The 20,698-nt window shown below is 34.0% G+C and overlaps 1 protein-coding gene across 1 annotated transcript; it reads right to left on the bottom strand.

Annotated features, from left to right (window-relative positions):
- Positions 1–518: 518 nt before the first annotated feature.
- NTS (neurotensin) lies at positions 519–20,487 on the bottom strand. The gene is made up of 5 exons (XM_074220809.1): positions 20,323–20,487; positions 17,156–17,217; positions 8,671–8,892; positions 2,661–2,738; positions 519–750 (listed from the first exon to the last, which is right to left on the bottom strand). The coding sequence occupies exons 1-5, from the start codon at positions 20,393–20,395 to the stop codon at positions 601–603; spliced, it is 585 nt and encodes a 194-aa protein (XP_074076910.1). The 5' UTR covers positions 20,396–20,487; the 3' UTR covers positions 519–600.
- Between the last annotated feature and the right edge of the window lie 211 nt (positions 20,488–20,698).

Below are 20,698 nucleotides of genomic sequence, written 5' to 3'. Positions count from 1 at the left end.
AGTATCTTTTTTCATCAAAAGAGAATTCATTGAAATAGAAAACACTGTTAATAATTATTCAGGAATTTTCCTGAGTTTTATTTCTGTAAGACTGCCACTCTCTATGCATCTTGCAGATTCTAAAATGGGTACAAGAGTAAATTTTCTTCTCTCTCCACTAGTGCATTCCTTAGGTTTATCAACTGTATTAGCTTGACTATCAATGTATCATATGCCCTACCTCAAGGGCCCAAGTCAAAGGATTTCACTATCACACTAGATGAAATTTTGTTTAACCTCTCTAAAATATTTTCTGATTAATTTCAATAATCCAAATAATTGTCCTATAAACTCCCAAAACAGAATGCCGTCACTAATATTTAATAGCTTTTGTAATACACAATACATCATGCTTAGAAATGAGATTTATTTGAAATATTTTCTGTCCAATTGTTTTGATTTAAAAAAAAATCACATTCAAGAAACCACAATTGCAGAAGAGACAATAATGATTCTGATCTTTTGTCACATAATTTTCACATAGATATGCTTGTATGTTTAATTAAAAGAATCATAAAACACAGTTACTCATAAAGTAAATCAGATTTTTTTCCCCTCTTCTCAATAGTATGAACTCCTTTTGAGTATGTAGGGTCTTCTGGCTTTATTCACATGGAGTTGCCGCTTCAGAATATAAGGGGTTTTCCTCTTCATTATCTCTTCTTTTTCACGGTTTAGATTTCCAGAATCAAGAACATCTTCTTGGAGTAGCTGTAATACATACAGAATCTGAATGAATCGGGAAGAGGTTAATTATAATTCCTTGCACTTTATACTATTTTCAAATTTACAAACTCCTTTCATTTAATGAAAAGAAGGCTAGACCTGAAATCAGAAGGGTCTGAGTTCAAATCTGTTCTCCTATTTAATTGCTGTACTCTTGTCACTTTACCTCTGTCTGACACAGTTTCTTTATTAGTAAAAGGATGGTAAAGATAATATCTACCTCCCAAGGTTGTTGCAAAGGCAAAAGTGAGATAATAATGATAAATCATTTTTCAAGCTTTTAAGAGTTATTATTATGTTAGCTATTATTGAAATTATTAAATTATCACATTTGCCCCTCACAGTAATCCCAATTTTATAGCTAAGGAGACTAAGAAATTAAAGACTTGATTCAAGGTCCCATGACAGGGAGAGGCTAGGAATTAAATATAAGACTACTGACTAATGCAATAATCTTCCACTAGACCCATCAGCCCTGTACTTTGTAGTAAGTTCTGTATAGTATATGTATATCACAGACATGCTCATTAGATACCAATGGATCTTAGAGTGTTTTTAATGTTCTTTTAGTTTAAGTGGCTAGTCCAAAATCAAAGAAAATTAAGCACAAGGACTTGTCTTCAACTCTTTCAGAATCCTGATCATTTTCTGTCATGTCAAGAAAGTCAGTCCATGGGTAAAAGATAAAAGGGTTGAACTTCTATAATTTTCCTTTGAATGGATCAGTTATGAAAATAAACTGAGGGTTTATTTTGCTTCAGTCTATCCCATGCAACTTTGTGATCCAAGAACAAGCCTTATATTTTGTTTTTTACTGGAGCCACAAACTTTTAGTATATTCTAAACCTCAGATTTCTATAATTACTCCAAATCATTCTAAATTTTTATCTCTGGTTTGAATCTAGAAAAAGAAGACATTGGTCAGGGCAGTTGGACTAAGAATGAGAGAAGTGGATAAAAACTTTTCTCTTTTATTGGTGTGCTGGTGTTATTGTCCCTGAATATTTAACTGCTTGTTGAATTAAAGATATGTTAAATAAGGCATCTCTCCATAATTAATGTCATTAGAGGATAATTGATTTGGTGCTGGGGTTTTTTCCTTGTCAAAACTGATATCACCCTAGTTTCTTATCTCACATGTAATATGCATTCTAGGCAAGACCTACTTCATATTTCTTTACATAAAATATATAATATTTTCCTCCAATAAGAATACAGGCTTCTTGAGGACAGTCATTTTATCTTTGCATCCTGGAATTCTAACACAGTGACTAGAACCCAATAAATGTTTAATAATTTTGACAGCTTCACATGAATTGAATGGGATGAATTCAACAAATTCTGGAAATAACACTTGCCATTCTTTTACAAAACAGAATGAGACTATCTAGTTTGATCAGAGAAGGAAAATGAAAGAAGCAAGATCAGCCAGGCATGATCTATTCTTAGTTTTGCTTCTTTTTTGCAAGGTATTGGGATGAAGTGACTTGCCCAAGGTCACACAACCAGTTAATTATTAAGTGTCTAAGGCCAGATGTGGACTAAGGTCCTCCTGACTCCAGAAGGATTCACTGGGCCACCTAGCTGCACTACATGGTATATTCTTAATCAAGCTGTGTTTGTTCATTAATGAATGATGATTGCTAGTTTTGAATGTATTATTTTCATTCCTTTAACTGAATATTCTAGAAATTTATTAAGAATGAAAATCAAACTCTCTGGTTTATGCTTTATAGACCATTTATTGGCCCCATTTCAGTCTTTGGAAACCCCATATATTTACCAGGAATTGTTCATAAAATAATCACACCTATCAGTTCCCAACAATACCCTAAGGTGTTATTTGTCTAGTCCTTTGATTTAGACTCATTTAGGGCAGCCAGGTTCTCCCTTACCATCTCCTCATTTATCTTCGGCTTCACCTCCCTGTTAATCATTTTTGTTTTATCATCCCCAGTCCAAAGATCATCCTCCTTGGAAAAAAAAACAAGCAAAATATGTTTTGAGTGTTTTTCCTTCTCACTATCATCCATTACTAAAATCCCATTCACCCTGAGCAATGGATTCTGTCTCTCTGATTCTGCTCTTGTGCCCAACTCAGATAAAGATTCATATTCTGTGTTCCCAAATTTTCAGTCTCAAATTTCAGGCCATTCTGAATGATAATATTTCTGAAAAAAATTCTTACGAGACCTAGATTTGAGGATTCATCTTCATTTATCTCTTCTTGTGCTAATCTCAATTATACATCTTTTTTTAAAAATATGATTACTTAATGAGCTACCCATTTAACCAAAATATGCAGTATTTGGAATTTTCCTCATCATGGAAATTCTTTCTCTTGGTTATCTTCATAATATCACTCTCAGAGAATTAAGACTATTAGACCATTGGCTGCTACATTCTTTCCCAGAACCATTTTAAATCACCTCTCACCAAATCTAAAATGCATATAAGATTATGTATGGTGTTCTTCTCTGTCTCTAACTTCATAATAAATTTGTCACCCCAAGATTGTTGCTGGTTCTATTACTTCAAAAAAAATCCTCTTTGATGATGAGAAATAGGCTCAGAATATCAAGTCTCCCCTATTCATCCATTTGAAAGAGGATAAAGCCATACATTTTTAGCTTTCCTGCTGCTAGGACAGGGGTTAACCTACAGCAGATGTTCAGAGAGTTGAAGCCCTTAATTGCTTCTGAATCGTGCCTCCTTATCAGGTATGGGGCATTTCATAAACTACTTGAAAAACTTCTCAGACTAAGGGGCTTGAGAAATATTTTGATAATATTATCTCTTCCATTTCTCTCTTCATTGATCCTTACCCATATGTTTTCAACCCAACTTGCTTTTCAGATTCCTATTCTCTCTGATGTCTATATCTTTTGAATATAATATTGCAACTGATGAATTTATCATTTCTCTTGAATAAAGTATATATTCTTCTAGAATTTTATTCTGGTCATTAGTCACATCTTACCATGTCTCAATGATGTCTGTGAATTTAAACTTGTCTCGTTTGGAAATTCTCATAACTTTGTTTAATATTCATAGTTCATGCTTTTTAAAAGATATTAGTTTCTCATCCTATGGTTTTTGCTGCTGTTCTTATCCCATGTGAATTGCATTTCTTTTCCTATTAATTTTCCTATGTTACAATTGCTTATCATTCTGAGAAACCTATATGGAATTTTCTCTCTACTTATTCCTTTCCATCTACTTTATAAAAATCCAGAAAAATATGCTGTTATCAGTCTTCATTAAATATTCTCCAAAACAAGTGATAAATTCTAGAATAGTTTTTTTCTATATTATCTTAATTATTATAGTACACAGTTTAATTCTTATGCAAGATAGTAAGCATAGGAATAGAAATAAGAGTAAGAGTAGGGGTGGTAATAGTAGTAAGTGGTGATAGTGGTAGTATTAGTATGAATAGTAAGGATACAGATAGTGGTAGTGTAGTGGTGGTGGTAGGGATAATAGTAGTGACAATTTAAATAGTGCTTTGTTTGAAAATCACTCATATATTTATTTGATCCTCACAACAACCCTGTGAATCTCTATTCCTTTGATAAAGAAACTGAAGCAGAGGTCAAGTGACTTGACTACTATCACACAGATAGCAATTATCTGAGGCAAAACTTAAACTCAGGTTTTCTCAGTTCCAAAAGCCCCACTATATGCCCTCTACCATCAAGTTGCCAATAGATAGATAGATAGATAGATAGATAGATAGATAGATAGATAGATAGATAGATGATAGATAGGTAGTTCGATTGATAGAGAAATAGCTGGCTGGATGGTTGGATAGAAGGATGGATGCATAAATAAATAAACAAAATAATAAATGAATGAATGAATTGTGTTAATTGAAATAATTGATGTTTATAAGAAGGTTTGGAGAGGAATGTAGGGAGTCTAGAACAGTTTAGATCTAGTTCAACACTGGAAATTATATGGAACTTTTGGAAAGCAGTGCTGATTTGAGAGTATAGAATTTCTCTACCCTGCTGTTCTTCATTAGTGAGAGACAAATAAGTTTAAATAAATGAACAGCTCTCTAAGCATTTGCTCACAGTATTTTAACCCCTGTATTAATGGGTGAGCCATTTTATAATCTAAACAATTATCATTTAGTGGTCTTTTTAAAAAAATATGCTCAGTTGGTGGTGCTATCTTAGAAGAACCTACCATACTTCTCAACTCAGAAAACCTGAAAATTAATTCAGTATCCAAAGGCTGTTCTTCCCAAATACTATTCATGGTTATTAACTAGCCACTGTGTTCCTGTCTTGGAAGCAATGAGCTGAGGTTGAAACACTCTAGTTTTACAATGATTAATGTACAATCCAAAACAGTTATGGAATCTCCATACCAAATCTTGATGAGAAAAGGCCACCATGCATGGCTTATACTTAAAGACACTTTGATTACTTATTTTGAAGATCTGATGTTCCAATATGTTACAGATAGAAATTTTTAAAAAGCATTTTAGAAAATATATTTCCATATATTTAATAAGCTTGTTCATGTATAACCTATATAAAATTGCATGTTGTCTTGGGGAGGAAGGAAGGGAGGGAGAAAGGGAGAATATTTTACTAAAAAAATGAATTTTTGAAACCATTTTTACTTCCCAATAGAAAAAATCAGATTTCAAATATATATCCAATTGAAGATATATTGAAAAAGTGAAAATTCCTCCTGTACTCAAAGATATATTTCATTGAGAGAAGTAACATGCAGATAATAATGATTAGATACAATAATTGAATATAAAATATCAACAAAAACAAAAATATATATTTCCAATAGTTTGCCCAATTTAGAATGAGATTTAGTCAAATATCTGTACATCTGACAAATTTCAAACTCATTTATATTGTCAGCAAATGGCTTGCTAGAATTTAAAAGATGTTCAACAGTACTGAATAAAATCTTGAAGTAATAGACTTCAATTTGATATTACTTCCTATGAGAAGCAGAGAAAACCATTATAAGAATACACTATTTCTAAATTTTTAGTTTTTTTATAAAGTCCATAACTTTTTCCCTATATCTTCATATTTTTGTTTTATATTTAAATTATTCAATAATGTTAAATTTTTGAAAAGGGTTACTACTTTACAGCATTTTTTCTTGTCCAAATATATCAGAGATGACAAATTATGTCATCCTTTTCATCTTTTGGGGACAGGATGGAAGAGTCTTTGCCAGAAAAAAAAAAAGTTACTCCATTTTGTCATTTGCCTGTTGTACCACTGAGTATCTTTTCTTTTGTCATTAATAGTATGGCATAGAAAAGACAATAGAGAGCTGGTGAGCCATGGAATTAGGCCAATCTACTGCCATCTTTTACTACCTATGATAAATTAGCTGTGTAATCAGAAGCAAGTCAACTAATTTCTCCGTGCCCTAGAAAAATCCCTGACTATATATTTCAGAGAAATTTTTGATCTGTATATAGAAAGAATTTAAAGAATACTAGGAATTCCTCTGCCCACCCCCACAAAAATAAAATAAAATATAGTCTTGGATCCACTAGCTCTGTAACCCACCCCAATGATTTGCGAAAGCAAGGTTTTTAAGGATTTAAAGCATTAGGGAAATTGAACCTTACTTTGAATTAAAGAATAACTAAATTCATTGGGAAAATGGAACTTATTAGGTCCACAGTTTGTCTTCCTAAGAATTTCTATTCTGTATTCCTTATTAGGAACATTGGAAATCACCCCATTATGTGTTTCCTCCTTCCATCTGTGACAGATTGTGAAAATTACAGATGATAGTCCACTGTGAATACAATGATCAACATAAAACTCAGATATGAAAGACGGAAGACAATCTTCACAGCTGTCAGTCTGAAAGAATTTTTACTTCTACTCTTCCCTCCAATCCACCATAGAAAGATATATTTTTAAAAAAAAAGTTTATCTTACTTGCCAGGGTTTTATTTCCCCCACAGGATTGAAATAAATTCAATGAATATTTATTAAGCACCTCCTATGTGGAAAGTGAGGGGAAACATGGTTCAGTTACAGGGAGCGTGTCTCAGAGTTAGCGAGACATTGGGTCAAGATCTGCACCTGATACATACTGACTAAGGGAACCTGGGTAATCTGTTAATCCTCTCGGTGTCTAAATCAATTAAAATAGAAGTTGCAGGGAAAGTGCTAATATACATTGGCAGAAGGAAATTCTCACTGGGAGTTCCGACTTTAGCAATGAAACCATATATCCATCTATTCTTGTATACAAAGCATTATGTGCTAGACTGGGGGAAGGGGCCAACTACCAACCCCAAGTAGACTTTGATGCTGGGCCTTTCGAAGACATCAGCCTGTTGCTGCTAAAATAGGTGGCTAAAATAAGAGCAATCCCTTCATTCCCTTAGTGGACATCAGACAGCCCTGCATGACAGATTATTCATTAGCATCTTTGAATTAAATTTCACAAAATGGATCCTTAGACCAGGAGGAATCATAATTATACACACAAACTATACATACGTATACCTGAATATGTTCAAATACTGATATATTCTCATTTAAGCCTCACAATCACCCTTTGAGGTAGGGCCTATAAACTCCCTTGTTTTATAGATGTGAAAACTGAGTCACAGAGGGATTAAATAATTTTCCCAGGATCACAGCAAAATGTCTGAAGATGGGATTTGAACTCAGGTCTCACTGACTACAAATCTATCTACTATGGCTATTCAGTATTCTATGAGGCAAGGAAGTTGTTTTTATCAATGGCTAAGTAAGTTTCTAGACTTCAAATGATTTGTTCTGGACATGATATTACAAGTTAAATAATGTCATTGCAAGTAAATTTATAATCCAAAGCTTCTGTTCTAATAGCTCTAAATGATACACTTGATGCAGGAATAGGTAAAACACAATTATCTAGACTGATCCTTTATATCTGTTGGTCCACTGACTTATTGAGAATATTGGTTTTACCTGATGCAACAAACTGTCACTCCTATAGGTCCTTTTTTTTAGGTTTTTTTTTTGCAAGGCAATGGGGTTAAGTGGCTTGCCCAAGGCCACACAGCTAGGCAATTATTAAGTGTTTGAGACCAGATTTGAACCCAGGTACTCCTGACTCCAGGGCCGGTGCTTTATCCACTGTGCCTCCTAGCCGCCCCAGGTCCTTTCTTAATATAAACAACAAACTTAAAAATGGATTCCTCTTTCTATTCCTCCATGATTCTATTTCCTTTCAGCAGCCCTAACTCCCTATTTATCTTGAGCTTCTAGTCTGAACCATGTTAGTAGTGTTACCTACTAAAGCCGAAGTCATCTGAGGTGGAGAAATTATGTGTTTTATATTAATGCACCATTCTGTTTGTTTTGGAATACACTGCTTCAGACATTTGCTTATAATTCTGAATAGTGAACAATATTTTAAAATTGAGTTGTAGTGTTGTTGGCAGTGGTTACTGAAGACAAATGAAATTCATATTCAATGGAAAAGGGATACCCTATTTTGAGATGCACTGCGATTCAAACTGTACTAGTCTAATCGATTCTTATAACAATTGAAACCATTTCTAGTGTGAAGTTATTGATAGATGACCAAGAATGATTCCTTGGTTCTGCACAAAAATATGAAGATTTTGAATTCCCCTTGATTTCTAGGACATCAAAAAAGTTCTTTCGTGAGCATGAATTAAATATATATGCATTAAATCTCTCTTAAAATATGCTCTCCATCCAACTCAATCCCAAATACATGAAAAGTACTTTGATGGTTGCCAGAATTGGGATCATACATTATTCATTTCCAACATTTGTGAGTCTTGTTATTCTACATTTTGTCAGAATTGAGGGGAAATCAGTAGAAATGTGTACTGAACCAGTGTAACAAAAATTAGGGTTACGTTCTGTAGTTTACCTCCCAGTGTTGAAACGCTCTGCTGTGACAGATCTTCTGGAGCTGGTAGAGGGTCAACATCGCTTCCAAGTTAAAGCCATCTAAAGTGGAGAACTGCCTTCTCAAAAGAAGCTCATCATCACCAGTCTCCCCTGTTTCTTCAGCTTGGCTGTTCAAGCTATTAACAAGGTTGCACACATTCAGCAGGGTCATTTTCCAATGAGGAAATCTTGCTTTGCTGATCTGTGATAGGGAAAAGAATACGTAAAATTGAAGGTCTTATCTTCAAGCTTGTTTTCCAACTGGGAAATGGATAAATTGGCTATAGAATCAAATTTGAAATTTTAAACCAACTACTTCTTATTCATGTTAGAATCTACGACTAAAAACCATAATCATTTGGTCACTGCATCTAATGAGCTGGGAGGGACCTTAAAAATCAGCTTTTCAGTTTAGCATCCTCATGTTTTTAATGAGGATGCTGATATATGGTAGTGATTAAAAGCTATTGTTAAATGAGAAAATGATTATTTTAGCTTCTGCGGTCTTTCTAATGAAATGTTATTTGAAGATTTTCTTAAAATCGTGATTCCATGAGATTACATTTTGAAGTTTTATCTACTTTTATATTTTAGAAACTTAATGCCAATATATCATTAAGCAGCTACATTTTAACATTCAGCTAAAAAGGGGAAAAATGTAGTTCCAATGATCATCATTATTCCCTTCAAATCAAAATCATCAAGATATGAAAAGAAGAGACCTGACTAATAGAATTCTAGAGTATTTTAACTAGAAAATGTTGTTGGTAATAAATAAATAATATTATACTAAAAGGAATAGCAAAATCTAGCACTTCACATATATTTCTGTTTCACTATCATAACCTGAGATGAGTCTCAGAGAGGTTGGGTGACTTCAGAGGAGAAAGGTGGTGCCATAGTTCCTAGAAGGTTGGATCTGGAATCAGGAAGATGAGAATAATTCTGGCTTCAGACACTTGCTATTTGTGTGATCTTGGGCAAGTCACTTAATCTCTGCCTCAGTTTACTTATATGCAAAAAAGAATAAAAATAATAATGCCTGCCTTTCAGGGTTGTTGAATAATAAATGAGATAATATTTCCAAGTCACTAATTCAATACTATCTATATAACATGGAGATACAACAGAAAGAGCTAAGATCAGAATACATATTTTTATGACTCTGAGACCAGCCTTTTATTTACTTCTCATCAAAAAGGGAAGGGACTGGAATCAGAGAGGCCCTGAGGTAACTCCTTCTTTTTGAACTACAATCTCCAATCAGGGTCACAGGCAAGAGTAGTATGACATAATAGATAGAGAACCATCCTCGAAGGAAGGAAAACACCAGGATCAAGCCCTTCCTCTGACATTTCCTGGATTTGTAACCCCAAATAAGTCCCTTAAAATTTCAGTGTTGGAGGCAATTTCCTAAGACTGGAAACTGAAGAAACGATGGTGACCTCCTTGGTAGAAAGAGTTTCTTGACCTAGGAGTTCCCAAGTCCAATCCTGATCCTATGAATAATAAGATTACAAATATTAGTAAGCTTGAATACTATTAATTATATTCATTAATTGCTAAAAATACTGACAGACTCAAGTATTCTCACTCCTTTGTAGAAAATTTACCAGGGAAGAAGAAACTATACAGAACTGTTTTAATTTTTTTTAGCATAATGTAGTATTGGAGATGTGAAGAGTACAATGTGTGTTCCAAAATCTTCAATTATCTTCAGAACAAGCAGTATGCTACAAACAAATCCTTACCCTGAGGATCTGCATGAAATTAGGTCTTGCAAAACAGATAAGGTATAGTAAGAAAAATAGATGTTATTGTTTTATTATTTAGTCGCTACAAATTCATGCATCATTTTAAAAAGTGACAGCCTCTCATTTTCTGTACCTTTTAGTAGGTAATAAAAGCATGTATTTAGAACAGAAGTGCTGACAAAGGCAACATGATGAATGTGTGTACAAAATTCCAGAGCCATGAATTAAGGAAATATTTAAAATTCAGAAATTTGCCATTATAAATTCTAGTCGTATATCTAAAGAATTAACCCAACTCCATTCAACTGAATAGACACTTTTCAAGCAGTCACAATGGGTAAAACAGTGTTCCCAATGTAAGGGACACAATGATTTTAAGATAGAATCTTCTGTTCTTCCAAGTATATTTCATTGTGCTTTACTGTCTTGATAATGATAGATAAGAGCCCAAGAGCTCTGTGCCAGTCCTAATAACTAAAGGGCTGTGGGCAGCCAGGTTCTTCAGGTGGCTATGTAGCATAGTGGATAGAGCTCCAGTCCTGGAATCAGAAAACCTGAGTTCAAATATAATTTCAGACTCTTATAAGCTATATGAACCTGAGCAAGTCATTTAAGCCTATATATCTCAATTTCATCATCTATAAAATGAGTTGGAGAAATTGTAAAGCACTCCAGTATTTTTACCAATAACAGATGGGATCACAAAGAAGAGGATACAACTGAACAATGGCAACAAAAACTGAAGGAGTATCTCCATATAAGGAAATCTCATAGTTTCATACAGCATTAATATCTGCAATCAGTATTTTCATTAATCAGTTTCCACAATAACTACCTTTGTTCTTCTCAAAGAAAATCGATTCAAAAAAAAGTTACTAAGAATAAATTATTTAAGATGGTGTCTTAATTTCATATTTAGTTGGTGTCCCCAAAACTCCTTAGAGATTCTGTTGTTTTGTTCATTATAATCAGTCAAAAGCAAGAAACAAAAGAAGAGTTTAAAAAACCCAAAATCAAAAAATTATACTCTCAAAACTAAATAACTTTTTCAAAAAGAAGTTTTGATTTTAATTGTCCCTCCATAGAGGTAGATATAGAAGTTTAGTGAATGTGCAGTCTTATGAAAGACCAGAAAACATATCAGACTATATTCTAGAGGAGATGGAATTACACCTGGTTTTAGAAGTTGATCCTTGCGTTTAAAAATTGGCCAATATGGAGCTGTTAAATGATTATTCTCAAAGAATAAAAGATCTTTGAGGACAGACAATGCTTCATTTTGGTCTTTTTCCATTTACAGCGGTAAAGTCTGATACTTAGTACACACATGATAAATATTTCTTGAATTCATTTACTAAAGTGGTAGAACCCAAAGTGTTCTAGACTGGAAGGTAGAGGACCTAGGTTTTATATCAACTACTGACTCTATGACCCTGTATATCTCTTAGCCTCTGTTTATTCCTCTGTAAAATGGAACCCTTCCAGTATCTTTGCCAAGCAAACGTCAGTGGGGTCATGAAGAGTCATCAGAAATGACTGAAACAACTGAACAACACCAAAAATGGAAATGAGAAATAGAGAATAATAAACTGGCCTTAGATTAGGGAAGTTTCTGCCTTTGATACATACAGGTTGAATGATTATAGAGAAGTAATTTACTCTCTCAGAACCCCCAAAATAAAGTTGGCATCTATTAAATATATGGAGAAACCATAGTTCTAGTACAAAATGGGGGAGAAGGGGAAGAGGTAGAGAGAACATGTTAGGAAGAAATTGATTGTCAGTAATTTTGAAAAGCTCTTATTCTAGCCATCTTCAAATATGTGCAGAACCTTCATGACACTTTTAGGTCATCTTCTTACACTAGAGGTTAAATAACAAACAGTATATTCTGCTCTAACTCCCATTCTATTCTTCAGTCTAATGAGATCTTATTAGATATTTCAACCAGATGACATGACTAGGATGTTCATAAATTTGAAAGAATAGGAGATAGTTAAAAATGAAATTAATTCCTTTGAAAAATGCCTAAATCATTAACAGCTGCCTGAAAATAAGTAAAATATAAATTTTGATCAGTATTCTTGTGTTTGGTGGCAAATATTTCTGACATATATCTTTTTGCATGGAAGTCAAGCAGTTTTGTAGATTTGAAATATCAAATTAACAATTTAGTTATCTTTTCAAATATTTAATCTGACCTGTTTTGAGTGTGTTTCATGGTATACAAAATGACTTTCCCCACCACCACCCTTTTCCACTTTATGGTCTTCTACTAACCATTGTTATTATACCAAAAGTGTTTGTTTCTCTTTAATTTCCCTACTCACATTGGAGTCAACATATAATAACCTCTTTTTTCCAAATCCATAATATTAATGCATACCTTTATAATTATAAATTCCTATTAAATGCACTGAAATTCTACCTTCCTAACCTCTCAAAAAAAGTCTTCACTGAGTCAATTTAGACATATAATTTAGGTTAACAAGAAACACAGAATAGAGATATTTTTTGTTTTTATCAAAAAGAATGAATTTGAATGTTGCTTTTTTAGGGGTTTTTTTAGGTTTTTGCAAGGCATATGGGTTTAAGTGGCTTGCCCAAGGCCACACAGCTAGGTAATTATTAATTGTCTGAGACCGGATTGGAACCCAGGTACTCCTGACTCCAAGGCTGGGGCTTTATCCACTATGCCACCTAGCTGCCTCTTTATGTTTGTTTTAATAAAAAATTAAGCATCTTCTCAGTCACAGGTTTTCCTGAAGATCCAATATATAGGCACATACACACATCCCCAAAAAACCAATTTCAGCAACAATAAAAAAGTAACCTTTAAATCCAAAATTAACTAGAAAAAGTAATAGGGACATTGTCCATTCTGTTCAAGGGATAGACCCATGTGAGTGGTATTGATAAAAATAAAAGTTTCTTGATCAATAAAATGAAAGTTTTCCAAAATATTTCTCTAAGATGATTAATATTTCTCTAATTCTTTCAAATAAAAATCATAGTATTGTATATTTAGACATATTTCATTCAATTCAATTCATTTATTAAGTTCCTGTTATGATTGTGCTATATTTTCTAGGGATGCAAGGGGGAGAGGGCAAGAAAGAAAGAAAAAAAGAAAATCCCTATCCTCAAGAAACTTTCTTGTAATGAACTTTTGATGTTATGTAATTCAATCCTTTCCTTTTATAGGTAAGAAAAATAAGGCACAAAGAGGTGAGTGCTTTATCCTTCATTCTTTGACTCCCAGACTACTGAACACCATCAAAGGGGACCTTTAATGGCCTAAGGGGAGGCTAAGTAAGAATGATAATTATAATAATAATAATAATATCTAATAATTATGTATCACTTGAAGGTTCATAAAGTCTTTATAAATATGTTATTCCCCTAACATCCCTAGAGGAGAGATACTTTTATTATCATCATCCCCATTTTATAGATAAAGAAACTAAAACTAACAGGTTCAGTGACTTGCTGAGGGTCTAGTCAAATAAAGTAGTCAGTTTCTGAGGTCAAATTTGAACTCAGGTCCTCCTGATCCCAGGTCCAAACCTTTATTCCTTATGGGACCACCAACCTGCCTCAATATCAGAGGATCTTAGGTGGAGAGCCTATTCAACTACCATTCAACCAGCTTCTGGATTTAATATCACACCCCATAAGAAGCTCACTATAATAACATTGAGCTAAGTGGAACTATATTCCTCTGAATTTATCTAGATATATCTATTAGATCTAATCCAGAGACATATATTTACTAGTCATCTCTGATGGATTTCAATTCAGTTTTTCTGAGAAGGGGCAAAAGAAAAAATAATTGATTATCTGTATGTTGAAGAGAAGTTCTGCTTATTAAGTCAAGGACTCACTGATCAAATGAAGATCTCTGACAGATACTACAACACTCATCTAGGTGATGAAAAGAGTGTCCAAAAGTTTTGTGTATAAATCTGATACTGATTATATAACCCTAGGAAAGTCATCTAATCTTAATTTGCCTCAGTTTCCTCATCTGAAAATGAGGATAATAATAGTGCCTACCACCAAGGATTAATGTGAGATTAAATGAGATAATATGCATAGTATTTTGAAAAATGTACAAACTACATAAATGCTAGCCATTACTTACTATTATTATTTGTTTAAAAAGAAGTCTCTAGCTTTTCCAACACTGAATGTTAAATTCCTGACCATTCTTCATCTTATTCACTTCCTGGATACTTTTGGTACAAAGAGACCTGAGAGATGAGCTTGATTGAATTAGGGACTGGAAATATGGAAGATACTTCCTCCCTAACTCTCCTAAAAAAGAAAAATATTTGTGTTGAGTATTTTGGTCCAGTAGGGACTATCTCTTAAGTCCTCCTTTGTATTCTTTTGGTTTTGACCATAAGCTACCCTCATGACCAAATTCACCTTGTGGCATAATATTGGAAAATGTGGTGCTGTTAATATTGGTTTTGGCTCCTTGGAGAGATGTTAGTTAATAGGTGTGTGCTCACTTAAAGTCCAGGAGCCAGTATTCCCTTGCTCAGTTTCCTCAAAGACCAAACATGCATTCACTGAAATTCATTATTTTATTTCTCAGCATAAATTCCATAGTACAGGGATAGCTTTAGAACTTGCGTTCTGATAGACCTAATATACAGTAGGTGCTCCATAAATGTTTTTTGATTGGTTTAGATCGGGGTCTACCTTCTTTACTAAATTTCTATGATTACTACCTCTGCCCAGTTAATAGTTCTCCCTCTTACCTCAGTTATCCTTACATTATACATTTTTGTGACCCTCTTGATTCCTTACACTCAAAGAAATAAACCTTTCAAGAATAGATGTTATTTCATTTGTGTGTTTTTCCTGTACTTGAAACAGTATTTAACACATAAAATGCAGGTAATAATTACTTGAATTGAATTACTTTTCTTATTCAAATATCAGGGTCACAGGAAAACACCAGTGGTCCTGGTTTCTACAGTTAAATGTTGGAATAAGCTTAAGAACAAATAATATAGTGTTGGATGGTCTACTAACAGTGCAACAAATTATTCAAATCCATAATTATTCATATTTAATATAATTACCATTAAAAGTACAAATAAGTTATAGCTAACATTTATATGATACTTACTGTGTATTGACACTGTGCTAAAATTTTTAGAAATACTATCTCATTTGATCATCACCAAAACCCTAAGAATTAGATTCCATTATCCTCTTCATTTTTGCATGAGGAAACTGAGACAAATAGAAATTCAGTGATTTGGCCAGGTCATACAACCAATCTAAGGTCAATGAACTCATCTTCCTGACTACAGGCTTAGCAAGCTAACCCCTGTGTAAGCTAGCATCCCTCCACAATATTTAGCAATTCATTTAGCACAACTAGCGCAGTTAATTATTTAGCAAGCATTTATTAAATTCTTTCTATGTATTAGACACTAGCATTCAGAAAACACTTAAATTCTTCTTGATGGATTGCTCTAAAAGAGGCAATGAAAAGAGCAGTGAATATAAAATCAGAGAACCTGGTTTTTATTACTACCACTACTTCCTCTCTGTGTGACCTTGCACAGGTCACTTGTCCTTCCCTGGATTTCAGTTTCTTCAACTCAAAATGATTTGTACTAGATGGCCTCTCAACCCCTTTTAAATTCTAGAGCAATGAATATTGAGTTCAAATTCCGATCTATCTGCCTTTCTAACTTGGTTGGGCAAGGCCCCTTTTCTCTTGGGATCTCAGTCTTCTCATATGTCATCTCATCTGTCATCAACTCAATAGCCACAATGTACTCTAAGATCCCTTCTAGAAGATCAGACATTTCTAACTGAGTCCCATTTATTTGTCAACGCAAAGGCTAAGCATATAAAATGATCCTGTTGTGGAGTCACTAGTTGATAATGTCTGTCCTTTGTGTTTGAAGATGACCATGCCATCAGGGGAAGTGTTGCCATGACAAGCACATTGAACTGGGTTTGCATGGGGTGGGGAGAAGTTTGGGGTGACTCTGTAAAGTCACCAGACTGACGTTCTCCTCCAGAGCCACCTGGGTCCGGTGGCCAGATATGGATCAGGATGACTGGAGATGGCCCTGGATGCAAAGCAACCAGGGTGAAGTGACTTGCCCAAGGTTACAAGTGTCTGAGGCTGGATTCAAATTCACATCCTCTTGCTTCTAAGGTCAGTGCTCTATCCATTGCACCACCTATCAACCTCTTTTTACTCTTGATGCAATGGCTGTTTCACTCTGCCATCCTCTCTCCTTCCATTGTCCACTATCTCTTATTCCGGTGATTTGTAAGCCATTTGATGTTTCCCTTATACAATCTAAAAACTGTCCTGTTAGTTTTCATTTGGGCATTTATGTTGAGGTCAATAAACCTTTCATCAGATCTAATTTAAAAAGGGTGAAAACACATTTTCCTTCGCTGACTTTACCTCTTTCTTGTGAAATCAAATGTAACCATTTAATTAAAACAGCTCTCTGATGAGTGAGAGTCATGCTAGCCTTCCCTGTGTCACGTCAACACCTTTACACTTCCTTTGAACTCAAGGAAAATCTTTCAGAAAAAGGAAATGCTCCAAAATGAACTTTTAGGTCTAGCCTGGAAATGATTACCATCTGAAAGGGTGACCATGTTCATAATGAAAGGACCTATGTTCAGTAGCCACTGACTGGAGGAAAGAAAAAAAATTACCTTTGATGTGTACATATTGGTCAATAAATCTGCTTCCAGTGCTTTCATTTCCTCTTCTGAATCTGAATGGACCAAAAAAATAAAAAAATAAAAAAACATCTGGTTATCATCAAATATTAATTAACTAGATATATAGATTTGATGATCATCTAAGAAAATTTTGCTTTGGTTTGATATTAAAAGGTCAAGATTTGTGTGTATGTCTGTGTGTGTGTGTGTGTGTGAATGTGACTGTATGTGACAAAGAGACAGAAATGGGCAGTAAGACAGAAAAAAGAGAAATAGTAACACAGAGTTAGAGACACTCAGAGAAATAGAGATTCATAGAGATTGATGAAAATACACTGACTCAAAGAGACAAAAACCTACAGAGAGACAGACTCAGAGACTGAAAGAAAAAAGGAGTTAAAACTACCTGTTTAATAGGCATCTGGATTGATCAAAACTCTCATTTTAAAAATCTGCATGTAAGGTTGTTAATAAGGTATGGGATTGAAACTATTTTTTTTTATTTTTGCAAGGCGATGGGGTTAAATGATTTGCCCAAGGTCCAAATTACCTTTGATGGGTACATATTAGTCAATAAATCTGCTTCCAGTGCTTTCAGTAGGTGTCTGAGGGCCTGATTTGAACTCAGGTCCTCCTGATTCTAGGGCTGGTGTTCTATCCATTGTGCCATCTAGCTACCCCCTTAAAGCTATTTTTCTAATTATTTCTGTACATTCCACATAGTACTTGGGTCATAAATGCTGTATATTAAACTTTCCTGGAAATTTAGCCCTATATCTGATTCTTACCAGATATAATCTATATCTGAATACAGTCCTAATTCATTTTAAAGTGTCATGGTATCAGTGATGTGTACTAGAAGGATCTAAGTGGTCAACTAATTCAGTCTTCTTATTTTATAAAAAAGGAAACAGAGGACTTATATGGTCACACATCTAGTCCAAGGTCATACGAGTATAATAGTGGTGGTACTTGGATTTGAAGCCAGGTCCTCTAATTCCAAATGCATCTCTATTGTCACATGGACTGGCTAACCTCTCAATTATACAATTTGAAAATGCATGCTATATGAGAGAAAGTTTTATATTAGAACACAGTCCAGTCAAGACTATCGACAACTATCTATAACTCTTCATTTACCTTTAGAGCAAAGAGTACTAGGAATTTTTCTGAATTCAGATATTATTATAAATTTCAGTGTTCATTTTGAATCACTTAGTCTCATCCTAGGAAGTGGTAATGGACATATTCATTCAGGAAATGAAGTGCTAGTCTCATAAAAATCAGAAGGCAAAAAATGGCTGAAGGTTCCTGATTGATGGACTTGAAAAATAATTTCTATACTCTCTATGCTCTCATGATTTTTTTAAAATGTCTCTTGACTTCTTTTAGGTAAGCTGACAGACCTCTATACAAAACCTACTATTCTAATGCAACAACACTGTCATGTTTTCATTTTAAGACAAGTTATGAATAAATGACTGAGGCCTTTTCTTTCATCATATTCACAAAAAGATGGAACAGATACATTAAGCTTGAATAAATAATTTGTTAATAGACTTTACTGGGAAGTTCACTTTTCCAGGAAGACAATATTGCTTTCCCTTAGGGACCATATTTTACATTTTTGCCCCAAAGATAAAAGTCAAAGACTATCTTTAAAGGGTCAATCACAGAAATCTATCAATCAGGAATCATTATGGAAGATAGTTTAAGATATATTGGACCAAATGCTTAATTATGTAGAAGCCATAAAACTATGTGGTAATAAAGATTGTATCATATCAAAAAATAAAATTTTATTAAATTAGAATGATATTATTTATTTTGTTAAATTAGACCCAGTGTGAAAACAGCATTCTTAAAATCAGCAGGAATAGAGAAAATATTTCTTTTTAAAAACACCTTTATGTATTCTTCTGGTATAGTAACTTTAAAAATACAGATAGAAGTCTAACATAAAAAGGAAGTTAGATTTCATAAGCTCTTTACCTATGAACTATGCAAGAAAAAAAGCTAAAGCTAATATCTGAAAAATATGTGCTTTTGAATATGTCATCTTTAAATGTTTTATGCTTGAAAACTATAAATTATGGTTTATCTTGGAAAACTGTTTTAGATTTACTAGCCAAAGTGTTTAGAAATAACCAGTTCTTTCAAATATATTTTAACTATGACTTAAATCCTACAAACTATGTGGCAATGCCCAATTGCTAAAAATGTCTGAAATCCACATATTTTTTCAGTTTTTTTCAAACTTATCTCTACAAGCATCTTTGACCAGATAAAGATTTTAAAGGAACACTTTCTATTGCAAACTTACCTTCCATGAGAGGGTTCTAAAGTAATAAGCAGCCATGCGTGTTGTCTCTACTCCCAAATACCAAATCCATAAGAATATCTCAGTCTTATTCTTTCTACTGAAAAAAATAGGATTCCTGATTTTTCCCTTTTGTGCTAGGCAACTAGGAAAGCATTTTTAAAAATATATATCTGATATTGTGTGAAGATTGCTTAATTTTTTACATTAGGTAGTAATGTGCCAGAGGGATCAAAATTTATAAATCTCTCATATCAGATGCAATTATCAATCCTGGTAATCATAAATCAACTTTCCCTATTATCCACATATTCATTAAGACTGCATTTAGCATTTTTACATATTACCAATCACAAAGGAAAGAAAAACTGAAAGCATAAATGAGGAGGGTAGTTAAGCATCTTAATTTATGTTTTCAGCTTTTCTCTCCTTTATGATTGGCAATATGTAAAAAGTGTGAAATGAGGATGGTAGTTAAGCATCTGAATTTAATGATGGGTACCCACTTGACTTGATAGATACAGCCTCAGCATTCTCATTTGGGGGGGGGGGAATCTGATTTAACCTTATTCTTTCAGTGATGGAGTTTCAAAAAGTGTGGAATTGTATTTTCATCTATCACACTGGCACCAGCTTTGCAGATTTTGAAAGGAAATTCTTATGTCCTTCCCTGTCTTCACAGATAAATCAAGCAGGCATTGACACTAGAGTTCTATATGGAACAAAAACAGGAATAAGCTAAAAATTCTTCTTTATGGATTCATCAGCAAAGATTTGTAGAAAATCATATTTTGAAAAAGGGATTATTTCTCACTTAGCAAAGAATAGTTGAACTTACCTGAGCACAGACTCTGGGAGGTAAAAGCCAGAAACATCATGCAGACCAGTTGAATCCTCATTCCTGCCATCATCCTTTATCCTTCTAGCAAATAAAGTCCATAAATATTAGAGCGAGCCAGGGAAGCCAATAAGTTTCTCTCTTTTCCTATTGCCTTCAGCTGACTTTGAAAGTGACTGAACCATAAGGGGAGCTCTGGACGATTCCCTATATATACATAAGCAGTGAGATGATGTCACAAATGTACAGGGATTATCTCTGTGAAATGCCCTCCTTTGATTCCTCCCCCCTTCCTTTTACACTTCCTCCTCCCCCTCCTCCTCTGACTCCCCTCTCCTCCTCCACAGATGAACCTTGAATGAGACAGATGCTCTTC

The sequence above is a fragment of the Macrotis lagotis genome, chromosome 2, assembly GCF_037893015.1.
Source record: "Macrotis lagotis isolate mMagLag1 chromosome 2, bilby.v1.9.chrom.fasta, whole genome shotgun sequence".
Taxonomy (NCBI): Eukaryota; Metazoa; Chordata; class Mammalia; order Peramelemorphia; family Peramelidae; genus Macrotis; species Macrotis lagotis.
This window is presented reverse-complemented; position numbering and strand designations above follow the sequence as displayed.